At 37.0% G+C, this 16715-nt stretch overlaps 1 protein-coding gene across 1 annotated transcript in view; it reads right to left on the bottom strand.

The window, feature by feature from the left end:
- MEI4 (meiotic double-stranded break formation protein 4) overlaps positions 1-16672 on the bottom strand; it is a 112610-nt gene extending 95938 nt beyond the window's left edge. The window contains exon 1 of the mRNA XM_040983160.1: positions 16441-16672. Coding sequence (XP_040839094.1) covers positions 16441-16672 — 232 coding nt within the window. The remainder of the gene's footprint in view (positions 1-16440) is intronic.
- Between the last annotated feature and the right edge of the window lie 43 nt (positions 16673-16715).

The following is a 16715-nucleotide window of genomic DNA, read 5'->3' as shown; positions in this document are numbered from 1 at the left end:
TCATCAATCCCATAATATCTTCCTATTCCTCTGTGTGCTCAAGCTAATTCTTATTCGATCTTGCAATGTCTAACTGGTGCTCCGCTTCTTTGTATGGCTGGCTCACAGTAGCCTCTTATTTTCTTCTTTGCAGGAGTAGAGCCTTATGTATTCCAGCTGTCCTGTTCAACTTTATCCTAAGCCATTATCAGCACATTTAGTATTACTGTTTACACTCCCACTAACATGACATTTTCCATACAGCAACAAGTTTAAAGTTCCTGATTAACATTCATCAAGCGATTTTTGTTAGATGGAAAGTCCTACTTTACTAGAACAAGCCCTACTTAAATCTGTGCCCTTGCCTCCTCTTAATATTATATTTCAACTAATGTTCGTTATTCTGTTCCACAATACACTGCCCTGTCTTTCCAATGTGGACATCTGTACTCTTCCAGCATCACTTCAAATGTTCCCTTTGGAATGAGTGCTTACTGAACGTCCAGTTTAAGCAAGCAAACTTGTCATACCCCGGACACTCCATTTCTCTAAGGAAATAATCACAGAGTCCTAGAATACACAGAACATTCACAAAATACCCCTTACCATTAATTTCTGGCAAATAACCATAGTGTATTTTCCACATGGTAAAGATTACATGTTAAGCCTTAATCCGATACAGAGCATCCTGTTAATGTCTCTCAGAGTCTTGATGCATTGCTATTTACTCTCAGAATGATGGCAGTCACAATAAATTTTTAACTCAACTCAGGTGAGGGGATTCTGCTCTGATCTTCACTGACCCTGGAGGTTACAAAATAACCACTCGTACCTTAGAGGTCTTCTCTCTTTTATATGGAGAGGCCACTGGAAGATAAACATGTCATTACATCTTGCCAGTGTCAAAAATAAGCTATTAAATGTTAGCTTATTAGTATCCGGTGCAGTAGTCTAGTGGCCAAAGTCCTCACGTTGCATGTGCTGGAATCTCATATGAGGACCAACTCATTTCCTGGAAGCTCTTTCCGTGCAGCCTGGAAAAGCAGCAAAGAATGGCACAAAGCCTTAGGACCTTGCACTTGGTTGGGAGACTTGGAAGAAGCTCCTGGCTGCTGGTGTCAGACTGGTTTGACTCCAGCCACTGCGGCCACTTGGGGAAATGAGACAGAGGTAGATATTTCTCTCCTTTCCTTCTCTGTGTAAATCTGATTTTCCAAAAAAAAATTTAAATGTTTGCTTATTCAATACATGATCCATTTTTTCCAAAAGTGTGAAATATTTTGAGAACTTACAACTAAGTAATAAGATGTTAATATAGGAAACAGGCTGAGTGGAACTATTTGTATACTACCTCAAATTTTTGTAAAATTAAAATTATTCTGAAATAAAAGGCTAAAACAAGTAGCATACACATATGTATCATTGTTGATAAAGATTAAAATTTTGAGTTAATTTTAGATGCTTCTTTTTAAAAAGGACTTCTAGATTAAATGAAACTCCACTACAACAGGTTTTAATGGTTTTCATTAACTTTATGCCTTTGCCTTTTACTGACAAAGAGAAAGCTTATTTTAGTAATACATCCCAAATATTTAATATGGTACCAGTTGTAGATAGGAGCTCAGCCATTTCTGCTAAATGAGTGTTAGATTACATTAACATAAAATAAAGCATTTCTATACTTGATCTGAGCCAAAAGGCCAAGAAGCAATAAAAAAAAGTATCTCTAAATATTATAGGAAAAAGTATTATTTTATTGTGGAATCTTGTAATTAACTTTTCAAAAAAAAAAAAACTTCATGGAATATTTGAAAATATTGGCGGGCCCAGCGCGGTGGCGCAAGTGGTTAAGGTCCTCGCCTTGCACGCCCAGGACCCCATATGGGTGCCGGTTCTAATCCTGGCAGCCCCGCTTCCCTTCCAGCTCCCTGCCTGTGGCCCGGGAAAGCAGTCAAGGACGGCCCAAAGCCTTGGCACCCTGCACCCGCGTGGGAGACCCGGAAGAGGCTCCTGGCTTTGGCTCGGCATAGCATTGGCCGATGCGCTCACTTGGGGAGTGAATCATCAGAGGGAAGATCTTCCTCTCTGTCTCTCCTCTCTGTATATCTGCCTTTCCAAAAAAAAAAAATAATAATAAAAATAAATCTTTAAAAAAAAAAAGAAATATTGGCAAAACTCCTAGACTAACAAGAAACTGAGAAAGAAAAAAAAAAAGGTGAATGTAATTGGCTAATTTTGTAAATATAGGATATAGATTTTTTTTTAAAGATTTATTTTTATTATTTTTTTATTGGAAAGGCGGATATACAGAGAGGAGAGATAGAGAGGAAGATCTTCCGTCTGATGATTCACTCCCCAAGTGACCACAATGGCCAGAGCTGTGCCGATCCGAAGCCAGGAGCCTCCTCCGGGTCTCCCACGCGGGTGCAGGGTCCCAAAGCTTTGGGCTGTCCTCGACTGCTTTCCCAGGCCACAGGCAGGGAGCTGGAAGGGAAGCGGGGCTGCCAGGATTAGAACTGGCGCCCATATGGGATCCCGGGAGTGCAAGGCGAGGACCTTTAACCACTTGCGCCACCGCACCAAGCCCAGGATATAGATGTTTTTATATCACCATGAAATATTACATTTGAAAGACAGTATAATAACTCCTCATATGCCATTAACATATGAATCAATTAACTACAGGTTCACTGTGAAGATCAAAATCATTCATGCATTATAGTCAGGATACATTTATTTCCATAACTAACATTCTTTTAAACTATAGTCTACATGCCGATAAAGCCTCTAACATAAGAAAAGAAAAACATAAATACTAAAAAGAAAAGAAAAATATTCTGGTCTCTGAGTAGATGCTAGCAGAAAATCATTATATTATGATTAATAATATGAGAATAGTAAACAGGAAAGCTAGCAGTTAGCTTTTTGCTAAAGAAATAGAACTCATTTCTAATGAATTACTATTGTGCTGATCCTGGAAATACAGTCCTGGAAATTTTTAGAGGTTTTGGCTTTTAAAATGTGCAAAAATGAGTTTAAAACTTGTTCAACATAGCTGTGACATTATGGTTCATTCATCTATCATTCATTGAAAAAATCAGTGATCTGAGAAATTAAATAAACTTGACCAAAGAGCAGCATAATCTCTTACCAGTAAAATAAAATTAATACACATTTTCAGCGATAAAACAAACCAAGCTAAATATATTCTGACTCACAATAGATGATTTCACATTGTTTACACATTTTTCAATTTAATTTATCAAATCCATGTTACAACATAAAGGCACTGAAATAGGAGCTGAAAGGACTCAAATGATTAAAAAAAAAAAAAAAGCATGGCCTTCTACCATCCAGGAACTCAGAAAATAACAGACCAACAATTCCCACTACTACAAGGTGGAAAAGTGCTTATGTCAAGCACAGGTAAAATGCCACAGGAGTATAGAGGAATTACTTCAAACTAGGGAAAAGCTATAAAGATCTAGCATTTTATATGCATGTTGTGGGATCACTGACCATTATTTAGGAAGGTCTTTCATACTAGGAAGGCAAAAAAAAAAAATCCGAGGTTGAAATGCATCATCAGAGATTAGGCTCAAGGTGGAGGGGAACTTCAGTGCAGTTTGCTACAAGGTAATGGAAAGCTATTTGCTACTTAAAAGGTGATCTTGAACTGTCTTGGGAGAAACCACAGAAACAAAATAAAGTGACAGAGGACTTAGTATAGGGAGATCATAAAACAGGGTATGGAGTGATGGTGTTTAACAGATTATATCAAATGGCTCACTGTAGAAGTGGAAGAGCACAGAGAATTATATAATTGGGATATGTGAAAGAATAGAACACACATGAGAACTTTTTATAACAATATAGAAATAGGGACCCGGCACGATGGCGCAAGTGGTTAAGGTCCTCGCCTTGCACGCCCGGGATCCCATGTGGGCGCCAGTTCTATCCCAGCAGCCCCGCTTCCCTTCCAGCTCCCTGCCTGTGGCCTGGGAAAGCAGTCGAGGACGGCCCAAAGCTTTGGGACCCTGCACCCGCGTGGGAGACCCAGAAGAGGCTCCTGGCTTCAGATCGGCATAGCATCGGTCATTGCGCTCACTTGGGGAGTGAATCATCGGACGGAAGATCTTCCTCTCTGTCTCTCCTCTCTGTATATCCGCCTTTCCAGTAAAAAAATAATAAAAATAAATCTTAAAAAAAATATAGAAATAGAATAAAGAATGGAAATCAAATGCCATTAATGTAATTGCCCAAAGAGTTGAACAGGATAAGAGCTAAGTTTCTACAAAATTTTCATGCTTTATTGTCCCAAAGAAACAGATTATTACGCATATCACACTCTAAGGATCGTACACTTGCTCTACTGGGATGGAACTCAGTGATGTCCCTCATTCAACTGTATTGTTGAAAGGAAGAAATTCACGTATTTTTAAGCCTGTTCTTCTTTATGCCACTAATATAATTTGTGACAATGAGATTTTTTTTCAAGAAGAATTGAACCATAAAGTTCTCAATCCCTATGAAAATCTCTAGTATAAAGAGTTGATGAAGATTTCTTATTAGGCCTAGGATGAGGCATGTGCAGCCTGCAAACTATGTAAGGTCCCATGAAATCATTTGGCCTAATTCTGCCAAGGCAACCACAGGAAAGTTCATTCAACATTCACTAAGTCTATAGCAGGCTAACTTTAAGTTGATAACTGTACAATCCAAGAAGGATGTCATAAATATCCAAATGGCCATTAGCATGGGGAAAAAAGGTCTCCCACCCTTCTTTAGACCACAAAGGCCAAAATGAAAAAAAAAACTAGCTATTTGTTGTTTATGTGACAGGAAGCATTGTAGTAAACATTCCTCATTAAACCTCACTGTTGTACTTTGCTATCTTCATTATCACTTCCTTTCTCACTTTTAACAACAGAAAAGTATTATGAGAGGTAAGTGACATTTCTAAAAGAATTTAATGCTAATGTACAACCCAAATTAAATTTATCTACAAAACCCCTGCTCTATCTAGTAAGTCCTATGTGTAGAGATTATGTCTTCAACAATAACTCTTCTCCTCCATTGATAAAGCTTCCATCTCCCTTTTCTGGTCCTTTCTTTAATCATTTACACATGATCATTCATAAACTGATCAATGACCACCTTCTGATGCTAAGCCCTGGAATATCTCTCCAATCTACATGAAATCAGCACATGAAAAAGCATTTATGCCCCCACTTACACTGCAGCTCATATCATAATGACTAAGATATGGAATCAACCCATATATCCAACAACTGATGGCCCAAGAAAATATGGCATAGATACACAGTAGTATGATAATCAGCCATAAAAATGCTAGCTTCTGTTTTCTGCAACAAAATGGATATAAATGGAAAACCTTTATTCTTAGCGAAATAAGCCAGTTTCAAAAACCCAAATATCATTTTTTTGGTTGTTTGTTTTGGGTTTTTTGTTGTTGTAGTGGTTAAAGATTTTCTTTTTATTGGAAAGGCAGATTTACAAAAAGGAGAAACAGAGAAAGATCTTTCATCTGTTAGTTCACACCCCAAGTGGTAACAATGGCTGAAGATGAGCCATTCTGAAGCCAGGAGCAAGGAGCTTGCTCTGAGACTTCCACGTCAGTGCAGGGCTCCAAAGCTTTGGGTCATCCACTACTGCTTTTCCAGGCCACAAACAGGGAGTTTCACAGAAAGTGGAGAACCCAGGAAATGAACTGGTACCCACATGGCATCCTAGCTCATACAATGCTAGGATTTACCAGAGTCATCATGCCAGGACCAAATATCAAGTTTTTTCTGCAATGCTAAGATGGAATGCAACAATGCATAGGATGAAAATAATCATTTGGGGATATTACTGTCATGTTTAGTCCCTGTTTAGACTCCTACGGAACTGGGGTCTTCCTATTTTTTACTTTCTTAAAAGCATGTTTAGTGGTAAACTAAGTCTCTGAGTATAGAGTGAATGGTGGGGGATATTGCTGGTCACTCTGACTAGGCTGCAGCTCCCACTGGTTTGTGTGTGGGCTCAGTGTGTGGAGGGCAGAATTGGGCTGGGTTGCAACACCCATTGGTTCATGTAGAAGACAGGGCTGGAAACAGAACGGATCCAGAAATTGCAACCGCCAACATATGCATAAGCTGATTGGGTCGACAGACTCTGCCGGACCCTGTACTGGCATGCACACACAAGAATCAGGTCTAGGATCACCTCAGACGAAGTTTCTTTGGGGATCCCTCCAACTGAACTGCTGATATCAGAACTCCAAACATGAAAAGAAGTGCAGGTTCCAGGTCTGACCATGGAGTGCAAATGTCAAAACTGAATCTCCTCAGAGGCTCAGACAGAGCAGTGGACAGCATATCCAGGTGCACATGGAGGATATGGCAGTCCATCAGAACCTGCAAAGGACACCTGGTATCACAACAGAGGACACAGAGAACAGAACAAATCAATCAACTACCCCCAGCTATGTGTTAATAGTGAAGATCTGAGCAAATGGAGACTCTAAGGTGAACTATGTCAGCCAGTAAATTCTGGAGAGTTTTCATCATGATCGGAATGGAAAGAGTGGCAGCAATTCAGAACTGTTGAAATATCAAAACCACTTGAGCAGGACTCTTGGAGCACGCCCCACATTGAGGACCTGGAATGGGTGGGAGGTTGGCTGGGGCTTCTCCCTTTATTTCCCGATTTATTCCAGATACAGAAAAACATAATAATGTGGAAACAATGGTCTTATCCACTTTCCTTTAGCCCTTGACCCTTTGTGCCCTAATCAACTATATTAAGATTATCAAAATAAAATAATTACCAAAAAAATCATGTCTTAGCAAAAACTAGTGAAGAGAGGACAGGGAGGGAGATTTTTAAAGAGCAAGGAAGTAAGGGATGTAGGGTTGTCTTAGCAGAAGTGTATCTACAGAGTGCACAAATCCATTCTTTTTATATTAATAAAATTTTAAAACATTTTAACAGAAAAGATCAAAACTGACAAATAGGGTATTTGAGTTGAATAAAGAGAATAAAGCATGTAAAAAATATAGAAAATAATACAATTAAAATTCAAAAAGCAGTACTGATTCCTACACCCAAATCCCAGAGATTTTGAAATTGGTAGTCTTGGTGCACATGAGCATCAGACCTTTTGACACTTTTCAAGAAAGTCTAATACACAGAATGGGCAAAGGGACAATTCCTATAACTCTAGTCTATTTCTACACTGAAGAAGAAAGTTTATATTGCAAAATTAAAAAAAATATTAATAAGTAAATCTTACAATTGGTGCTTTCCCTGAACTCCCATACTTAGCGGAGTCCTTAACAGCAACACAGACTTGGAAGCTCAAAAGGCATGGATTCATAAGTGATACACTGTAAAAAAAAAAAAAAAAGCAATGTGCACCTAAGTCAGGCCTACCTGTCTTTAACAGCGTAGCTGACTGTACAGGGCCAATGTATTTTAAAAGAAAAGTGTTCGAGGGACTGAGAAGGGACAAACCACTGGGCACACAGTGCTCCAAGTCCAGCTCCCACTGACTCCTGTCAGACATCAGAAAGACACACAATTACACACACCAGCCAATCAGCATTGACTTGACCTACTTTGGACCAACCTCTGCTTGGAAATTACAGATAGCATGAGAACTGCATGGTTCATGGAATAAAAAATAATCAGACAAAAAGACTGATATTTCACAAAAAAGAAAAACCATTAAAAACAAAACTGGGTATTTAAATATACAAAGTGCCAGTTATTTTTATTATATGAACTAGGTCAAAGAACCAAGTCATGTACAAATTCCATTAAATTCAATGGGAGGAAAGTGTCAGAAAAACAATGGGCAAAAAGGTGTTAGATATCTCCAAGTATTGGGAAAGTATCTAAAAGAATCAGCATTACTTAAATTACTACCAGTCATTTTTCACCAAACGATATTTTTTTCATTGATGTAAAGTCTTACCATTTTGTATGTATTACATAAGAAACTTCCCACACCTGCTGAAAACAATCTATTGTTTTATATATACAAGCTTAATAAAAAATAATAATTTAAACTAAAGCCCAGAAACATCTTTGAGAAACTACTACACCAGACCTTACGGGTATCACAAAATGGACAACAGCAATTTAGTTTTATTCATGCAATATATTAATTTTCAAGAAGAACAAATGAGAGATCTTAAAGTGAGGCTTTTGAAAACATAAGAAACAATTTACTTTGGATGAGCTTTTTTTCTGCTGGATTTTAAAGTACAAAACCGGCAGATGTATTCTGAATGTATCAAAGATATATAAGCAGCATTTCTCCCCAGCTGTGAGAAAAATTCAAGAAACTAAGTACAAGAAAAAATTATCACACATTTACTTTAAAATAATTCATGATGGGAAACAATGGACCTGTTCCATAGCTGACGGCAGCTCATAGCACCACAATGTTCCCTTCACAGTATGTCCAACATGCCACAGCGAGGTACTCTCTAAGTACTCAATTAACATGCTAATTCTAAAAAAATATTCACAAGCAATGAAAATTTTAAGAATCCTGGGGACAGATGTGTTGCAATGCAGCTTAAGCCACATCTTGTGACACTGATATCCCATATCAGAGTGTGGTTTTGAGTCCAAGCTGGTCTGCCTCCCCCTCCCATCTATTTCCCTATTAATATTCCCTACTGATGGGTTTAGAAAAGCAGAGTAAATGGCTCGACTACTGCAGTCCCTGCCACCCACATGAGAGACTCAGAAGAATTCCTGATTCCAGGCTTTGGCTGAGCTCTGCCTGTTTGGAGTATTTGGGAAATCGATGAGGAGACAGAATATGGCAGTTCTATCTCTCTCTCAACCCTCCCCCACTCCCACTCTCCCTTTCAAGTAAAACTCTTTCTCAACTTTCACATAAATTATGTTTCCAAAACATCATTACTTACACTTACTGTATATGAAAAAGATAGCAATTCCTTCTCTTTAGGATGTGTTACCGCACAAATCAAGAAAAGGTGACATGGGGGTCCTTCTACAGAGATTCATTCCCATGCACAATGTAATTTCTGCTGGTTTTATACCACAGCACTAACACAAAACACACTGTATTAGTGCAATGTTCTGATATAAAACCTCTGTATGCATATTCTACTTAAGAATTCATTCAAATTCACACCATACCAAGGCTAGCTACTTTAGAATATAACCTAAATAAGTGTGTTTATAGTTCCACATGTGAGATATGAAACTACTTACAGGTAAATTTTATTTGCTATGTGCTAGCATTCATTTAGAGCAAAGGATTTTTTTAGCTATGTTATTTAGTATATTATCTTAGAACATAAAATTATATAACTTAGTCAGAATGTGAATTTTTTGTGCTGATTTCCTATTCAAAATGTTTATTCCACAAGATGTCTTTAAAATTGCTTGAAGTTGATGTAAGAAAATGAGGCGTGTCCCTCCCTCTCCCAAATAAAGAAAGAGAGAAAATTAATTTGGATATCAGATTTTTATTACATATTTTTTTCCCCAAACTAAAGTGATGTTCAGAACTATCCGTTTGGATTTTATTCACCACACCTCCAATTTATTCTAAAAACACAAACTCCACAATGTGTAGAGCTTAAATGTTTAATCCAAAATCTTCGTGTTATATTATTTCCTCGACAACCTTTAAAAACAAAACAGAACAAACAAAAACTACACTGAGCTGCAACAGCCTCATGGATAGCTCTGCTACTTGTTGCACAGATAGGAAGCTGACAATATTGGCCATTATTTATTCTCTTTGAATTAGAACACTGTATCTATCCATAACCCTGAGATTCATCCCGCCCCAAGATGCTGGATCAAGCTCTTTGTAACCTCCCTTACTTGTCTCTAGAAACCAGACTAGTGAGGCCATTTTGTTCCAAGTATTAACTAACACTTATATCAAAAGTAAAGTTATGTACTCAAAAAATATTCACCAAGTACCACCTCTTTGATTGGCACTATGCTGAAATCAAAACTACAAACACAATAGTCGGGGCCCAGTTCAGTAGCCTACTGGTAAATCCTCGCCTTGCATCCACTGGGATCTCATATGGGAGCCAGTTCATGTTCCAGGCATTCCACTTCCTATCTAGTTCCTGGGAAAACATTAGAGGATGGCCCAACTCAATGGGGCTCTACCCACATGGGATACGAGGAAGAAACTCCTGGCTTTGAATGAGCTCAGCTCTGGCAATTGTAAACATCTGCAGAGTGAACTAGCAGATGGAAGATTATTCTCTCTGTCTTTCCTTTTCTCTGAAGATCTGACTTTCCAATGAAAATAAGATTAATCTTTTTTAAAGAAAAAAAAGAATGTAATCATTACAAGTACTAAACCTTGGGTCCAATGAAGAAAAGAGACTGCTTAAACAATTGATTCACATATGCTGTGAAAACTATATAATTTATATGGATTCACAGGCGGAAAATATGATCCTATCTCTAGAAGTAGTCAGTGAAGGCGAAAGTGAGATTGTAACTACATCAGCAAAAAGAACAGCACACAACCACAGAGGTTGAGGGAACACTATGTGCAAAACCTGTAACCGACTGTAAACACAGTCGTGTGAGTACCTAAAGGAAGTCTAGTGGTGCATGGCACAGAAGGCAAAGGACATGTTTGTGTAGAAATTGGGTTACACAAATAAGGCAGCACCAATAGCATGTAATCATGCTTATGCTTTTCAATTTTATCTTAAAGTAAATGCTAAGTTTTCATATTGGGCTACAATCTGGAGTGGAAATTGACAAGGCTATCACTATAGTTGTGCAGCCAAATATAGATTAAATTAGACAAAATCAAGGAACTGGCATTGGGAATGGAAAAAAAAAAAAGTGGAGAGATCCCATAGATTCACAGAAAGTAAAATTCATCTAGCTTTAAGGATTACTTGCAATTTCAAACAATCTTCCTAGAACACAGGTTAGACAAAGAAGACGGTTATATCATATGCTGAGAAGCAAAGCCACAGGAGAACTGATCTGGGAGGGAAGGTGGTTTCTATTAGGAAACCAGCAGATTGCATAGACACCTCTTGTTATGATAATCAAGGCATTTACATTTAAAATTACTACATTGTAAACATTAAAGCCATTTGATATTATGAAATTTTTAACCTTTAAATTCTTTTGATGGAGACTAGTATTAATCAGATTAATACTATTTTATGCAATATATTACATATGATATAATTATAAATTTATTTAAATTTAAACTTATTTAAAACATTAGAATCTCTCCTGAGTATACGCTTTCCAACGGTTATGTACATTATGCATATGTTTTAAATCAAACACAATCTTAAGCAAATTTCCATTGCTATTATTTTTGACAATTCATGTTACAAGAGCTTATATGAAAACTGAGACAGAAATGCTTATGCATTAATTTTTCAATGCTTTTTTAGCATCTATAAAATAAGAAATGCTATAACTTTTTTAAATGCTGAGCTCCACAGTATGACTATGAGGCAGTTATTTGCAATGCTTCCTCAATATATCTGCAAAATAAGAGTGAGAACAGAAAGGTGGGAATGAGGCTGACTGGACCCACCAAAAAAAATGGTAGTCAGGGGGCTAAAGAGCCTGGTGAAGTAGACACAGGCTGCTATGATACCCAGCCTCTATTCTATTCCTGTGTCACCATTCGTCAAGCTAAAACCATTACCTTCATGAACGTAAACTTACACAAGATGAGATAGCATCCTGGAGAGCAATAGTACATCATGGATCCATCTTCAGGATACAAATAGGAAAGGAGAACAGGGGAAGACCTAAACAATGTCAGTTCAAAGGTTAAAAAAAACTCCCAAAGCCATTTATTGGGTTGGTTCCTCCCTGGGCCCAATCTAAGAACCAGGTTTCAACATATCTCACTGTGCACTGGGAACATTGTATGCTCAATGGATATGTACTAAATTACCATGTAAATCAGAGAATTTTTTGGATTGATTTTCCTCTTATCTTCTTTACACGATGATTATTCAACTAATGGCTTTTCTATCATGTAGGAAAACATTGAGTACTCAGAATTATAGAGAGAAAAATCACATGCCAGGCATTTCATCCATCTATTTACCTCCAGGGAATGCCAAGTTATTGTGTAAGTACAAGAGTAACTGCTCAGATTCCCATTATTGCCTGCCTGTTCTCTTTCTACCTCTACAAACACACACAAAATTGTAATTCTCACTCTGCTTATGAAAGTCCCATGCTATGCTTCCATTAATGTCTTCCTAACAATCTCTATGACTTAAAGTCGCCTTTACCCATCTACTCAGACCTAAACTAAATCCTTTTCAACACTACTAGTCATCTTTAAGAGGAAGCAATTTTACATTAAATAATTTATTTTTATTTTTCTTCGCTTTAAAACATGGAAAGTCCAGGGAAAGAGTAGCATTCCAACCCACTAATGGCCCTTCCTCCTTCCTCTGCCATGAGAGTTAGGAAAACACACTCAGAGAAGAGGAACAAAGGGATGTTAAGATATGGCTTGGAAAGCCAACATTGTGGTGCAATAGGTGGCAACCTGTAAAACCAGCACAAATCCTGACTGCTCTACTTCCACCCCAACTCCCTACAAAGGTGCCTTGAAATACAGCAAGAGACGATTGCAATGTTTGGGCCCTGGCCACACACATGGAAAACCCAGAGGTAGTTCCTGACATCTGCCTTCAGCCACTACAGCTCTTTAATCCTAGAGTTGCTCTGGAGACTTAACAATATCATCAAGGACCAAAGATCTTCTCATTCTTCTATTGTATTATCTTACATAATGGTATTGAAAATTCAACATTGTTTCTTTGGTGCAAAATAGTCATTAATGTCCTAAGCATCAATCTTCAGGTGGCAGTGTCTTGTTTTACAAAATAAAGGATACAGGTAAAATAGATTTAAAGATATTCTCTTCCATAGGCCTTCATCTCATCATCTAAATAAGAAACAATATATTTTTAAATATCCAGTACTGACTTTCACCTTTAATGGCCATAATTTGGACCCTATCTAACCCTAGATTAATGCTGGAAAAACAGGGTTGTTTACTACAAATTAACCCTTCCCCCATGAATGAGAAAATTTCTGCCCCAACCCCACCCTCCAGAAAATACCCTGAATGTTTATATAATAAGAAAAGGGGTTGCCTACTAAGACAATTAACTGTGCTATCACCTGTAATCAAAATTTTTTTTTTGAAATGTGTGGCTGAATATCTGGACACTCCTGCCCTGCCAATTCCCTACCCTCTTTCTTTCAACATTTCTCTCTTCTTCCTTGGCTTCCTTTCACCAGTAATGACCAGTTACTTTGGATAAGAATATGCTGTAATTCTAAAATCACATTCTATTTGTCCTTTTTCTATATAATTTCTTGAAAAATACAATAAAAAGGTTCATTCCACTTTAAGAAGCTATAGACAAAATAAATCAGTGTAAAGAAATAGCTGAGCTCCTAAAATGCTGTATAAACCTTATCATGGTTCCTTATTTGTTTACTTTGCCATTTCACTTCTGCTTCATTTAATTCTGGGTTTCTCCATTGCTTCAATGGATAGCTGATGCTGTAAATTAAGTTCCCCAGCCTCTCAATCTGTCAAGAAGCATTCAATTCAACATTTATTGAGGATCTGCTGTCTCTGAGCACTCAAGAATAGCTACACATGTAAAGAAACCCAAAAAATTCCAGTAAGAAAAGGTTAATAATACAGATACATTTATAATATATTTTGATTTTCTAAGTATGGAATTCATTAGAGCAAGGTTTGAAAAATATTTAAATTAAATCTCCAAATATGGCTGTTTTGTTCTTCTTTTAACAACTGTTGTCACATTTTTTTCCTGCTTGACAGTTATCTCATTTATCTGAGTCTACCCATTTATTCCTAACTTTTGGAATTAAATTTAATGGAGAACCAGGTAACTCGCAAACATCTGTGCTGAAACAATTTACCTGCAACTCCAGACATGAGCAAAATTTATTTTAATTGTTAGATTTTTTTAAAATCTTGGTTATGAGCATTGTAAATAAAAGTATTCAGTGTAAAAACAAGTTATCACTCATGCGCTGTTTGTCACTCTCATATGTATATAAAATCAGCATCACAAATAATCACCTAAAGGCAAACAGCACTTTTAATATCACGGGGTTTATCATAGCCATAGTTTTTGGTTACTGTAATTTTTTACATTTGCACAATTATATTAACAGTACAACTGTGGAGGGGGAAAAAGTGAACAAAGTTGAACCTGTTGCTTTTCCAGGGATACTAAAAAAACACTAAGTACACCAAAGTGACCATTACCAAGAATTCTTGAAAGACTGAAATACAGCTACAAATTATGCGACTCCAATTTTACTCATGTAAAACCAGATTTTAGTAATAGCTGGGTTTAAAATAATTGATTTTTCCTAATCATGCTTAGAAGTCAGTGAGCCCTCTATTACATGCATGCATGTGTATGCACTATACTGATAGCCCCAATGTGGTAATACCTCCACTTCATCTGCCCACCTCTAAAATTGTGGAATATACAAACTTCTCATCCCCACATCTTACAGTTCAATTCTGCCACAACTTAACTTATGGTTATAAATCTTTCATTTATCACATTGGTGCCATTGTTGTATAATCCAGAGATTAGCCTACAATCAGGAAAATTCTTCCTTTAAAGTTTTCATCTATATTCATTGTCTTCAAATTATAGCAATTCACTTAATAAGCAAATCTGTAACCCTCAGTCATCTTAAATACTCATATTTCTCATAATCACTTTCTGAAACTATTCACAAGCATCCACAGTGTCTATGAAATGACTCAAAATTGTCTCTCATTTTAGTTCTATCATAGATGTAATTCAACACATAATGCTTCATATGGGCTTTGAATTTATGTCTTAAAGCAGGTCTCTCCATAAGCATTGCTAAAGCCACAAAATCTTCTCATAACACTTCCATTTGACAAATGTTCCTGGATACCTTGTACATGCCAAGCTTTCAGTTCAGCTTGGAGCAAAAACCTGCTGAATTCCAAAAATACTTCCTCTGTCTATTTCTAGTTCAAGAGATGTCACAGCAACAATGTCAATATGTAAATAAATGTACTATCCACTACAGAAATAACTATCAGGAATAACTAGTGGAAGATGACATATATGTGGGATAGTCAAGGAAGGCCTCACTGATGCGATTCTCATTTAGGATACAACCTATATTTAAGGGGTCAGAACACTACCATCAACGAGAATCAAAAAGAGCACATCAGAGATCCATGGTAAGAGAGATCCTTCAAGAGCTGAAAGGAAGCCATGGTGGTTAGCATCTCATTTATCTTAGGGATGGTGAATGCGATACAATTCAGTGATGAGTAGAGATGACATCAGGTGCAGCACTTTGAGCTACTATGAGAAGTCTGAATCTAATAAGAAGCAAAATTAGCAGCCAAGGAAGAGTTTTATACAAACGAGTCACATGATTTCAGTTATATAGAACTGCCAGACTTAGGGTTCCAAATCACAATGTCAGTCTTCTCCTTCAGAAATGTCCACTGAGTACTGAAGAACACAGTGAACACATGTTCCAGAGTGCTTAACTGAGTCCTGGATGGTCCCTGTTGTTCTAGTACAATTATTCACAATGCTTTCAAGGATCCTATTGGAGAACATAATTGTAAAGAAGCTCAATCTATTAAGACAGAAAAATATTCCATAGGAAGACATTTAAGGCTCTTCCATAGACGATCCCAAACCTAAATTTCTTCCTTTTTCCCAATCCCATTACAGCTCTCCTTTAGAAGAATTCTGGTCACTTTGAAATGTTATGCTGGCAGTGTTCCAAATAGAATGTGCCTTTGTGCACAACAGTGCCTCCTGATGAATGCTTTACTACACGTCCTTAATAAGCGGATAGACCTTTAATGCCCAAACCAAAGGAATTTCTCAAATACAACATTTATCATAGTTTGGTTAATCACTTATAACTCATTACCCTGCTATGATTCCAGGTACTTAATGGCCATGACAGCATCTGTTTTAACTCTTATGGGATCTTTACCAGCCACTAAAATCTTGGCCCACAGCTGGTACATGACAACTAGACAAATTATTTAATAAAAAGAAAAATAAAACACATAGTACAATGATAAAGGTGAATAACAATTTAAAATGAAGTCATCCACAAGCTTAAAACACTGTTTTCTTCAAATCTAGTTTACTTTTATTCTCTAGTTTCATTTCAAAGTCTAAACCAGACCTAATCATTAGAAAATAGCATACATTTAAGGATTTAGAAAAAAATCATATAGCAAGAATTTTAATTTTCAAGGAAACCAAACAATTGTACATTTTTGGTAATACATTTTGAGATAACTTTGGCAAAAAAAAACACACAGATTGATCAATATCAAAGACAGTTTCACATACTCACCACCATTACATGATCTTAAACAAATTTTGCTTAGAAGAAGTTTTTGGCGTAATTCTAGAACTTCAGCTTCTAAGACTTCAATTTTTGATTTCCATGTTGATTCCTTCTCAGACACCAACATTGCAAGGTGCTCTGCATATTCTTTGCTGGTTTTGTCTGCTGGTTTCGAACGAATAATTGCCAAGGCCAGAGCCAACTTTGAGGTTCTTAAATACCATGCCTGCACATCCATCGTGGCTTTTCTGTGTCTATTTAGTAAGAAAAAAAGTTACAAA

The sequence above is a fragment of the Ochotona curzoniae genome, unplaced genomic scaffold (assembly GCF_017591425.1).
Source record: "Ochotona curzoniae isolate NIBS_2020 unplaced genomic scaffold, NIBS_Ocur_1.0 contig_3819, whole genome shotgun sequence".
Lineage (NCBI taxonomy): Eukaryota > Metazoa > Chordata > Mammalia > Lagomorpha > Ochotonidae > Ochotona > Ochotona curzoniae.
This window is presented reverse-complemented; position numbering and strand designations above follow the sequence as displayed.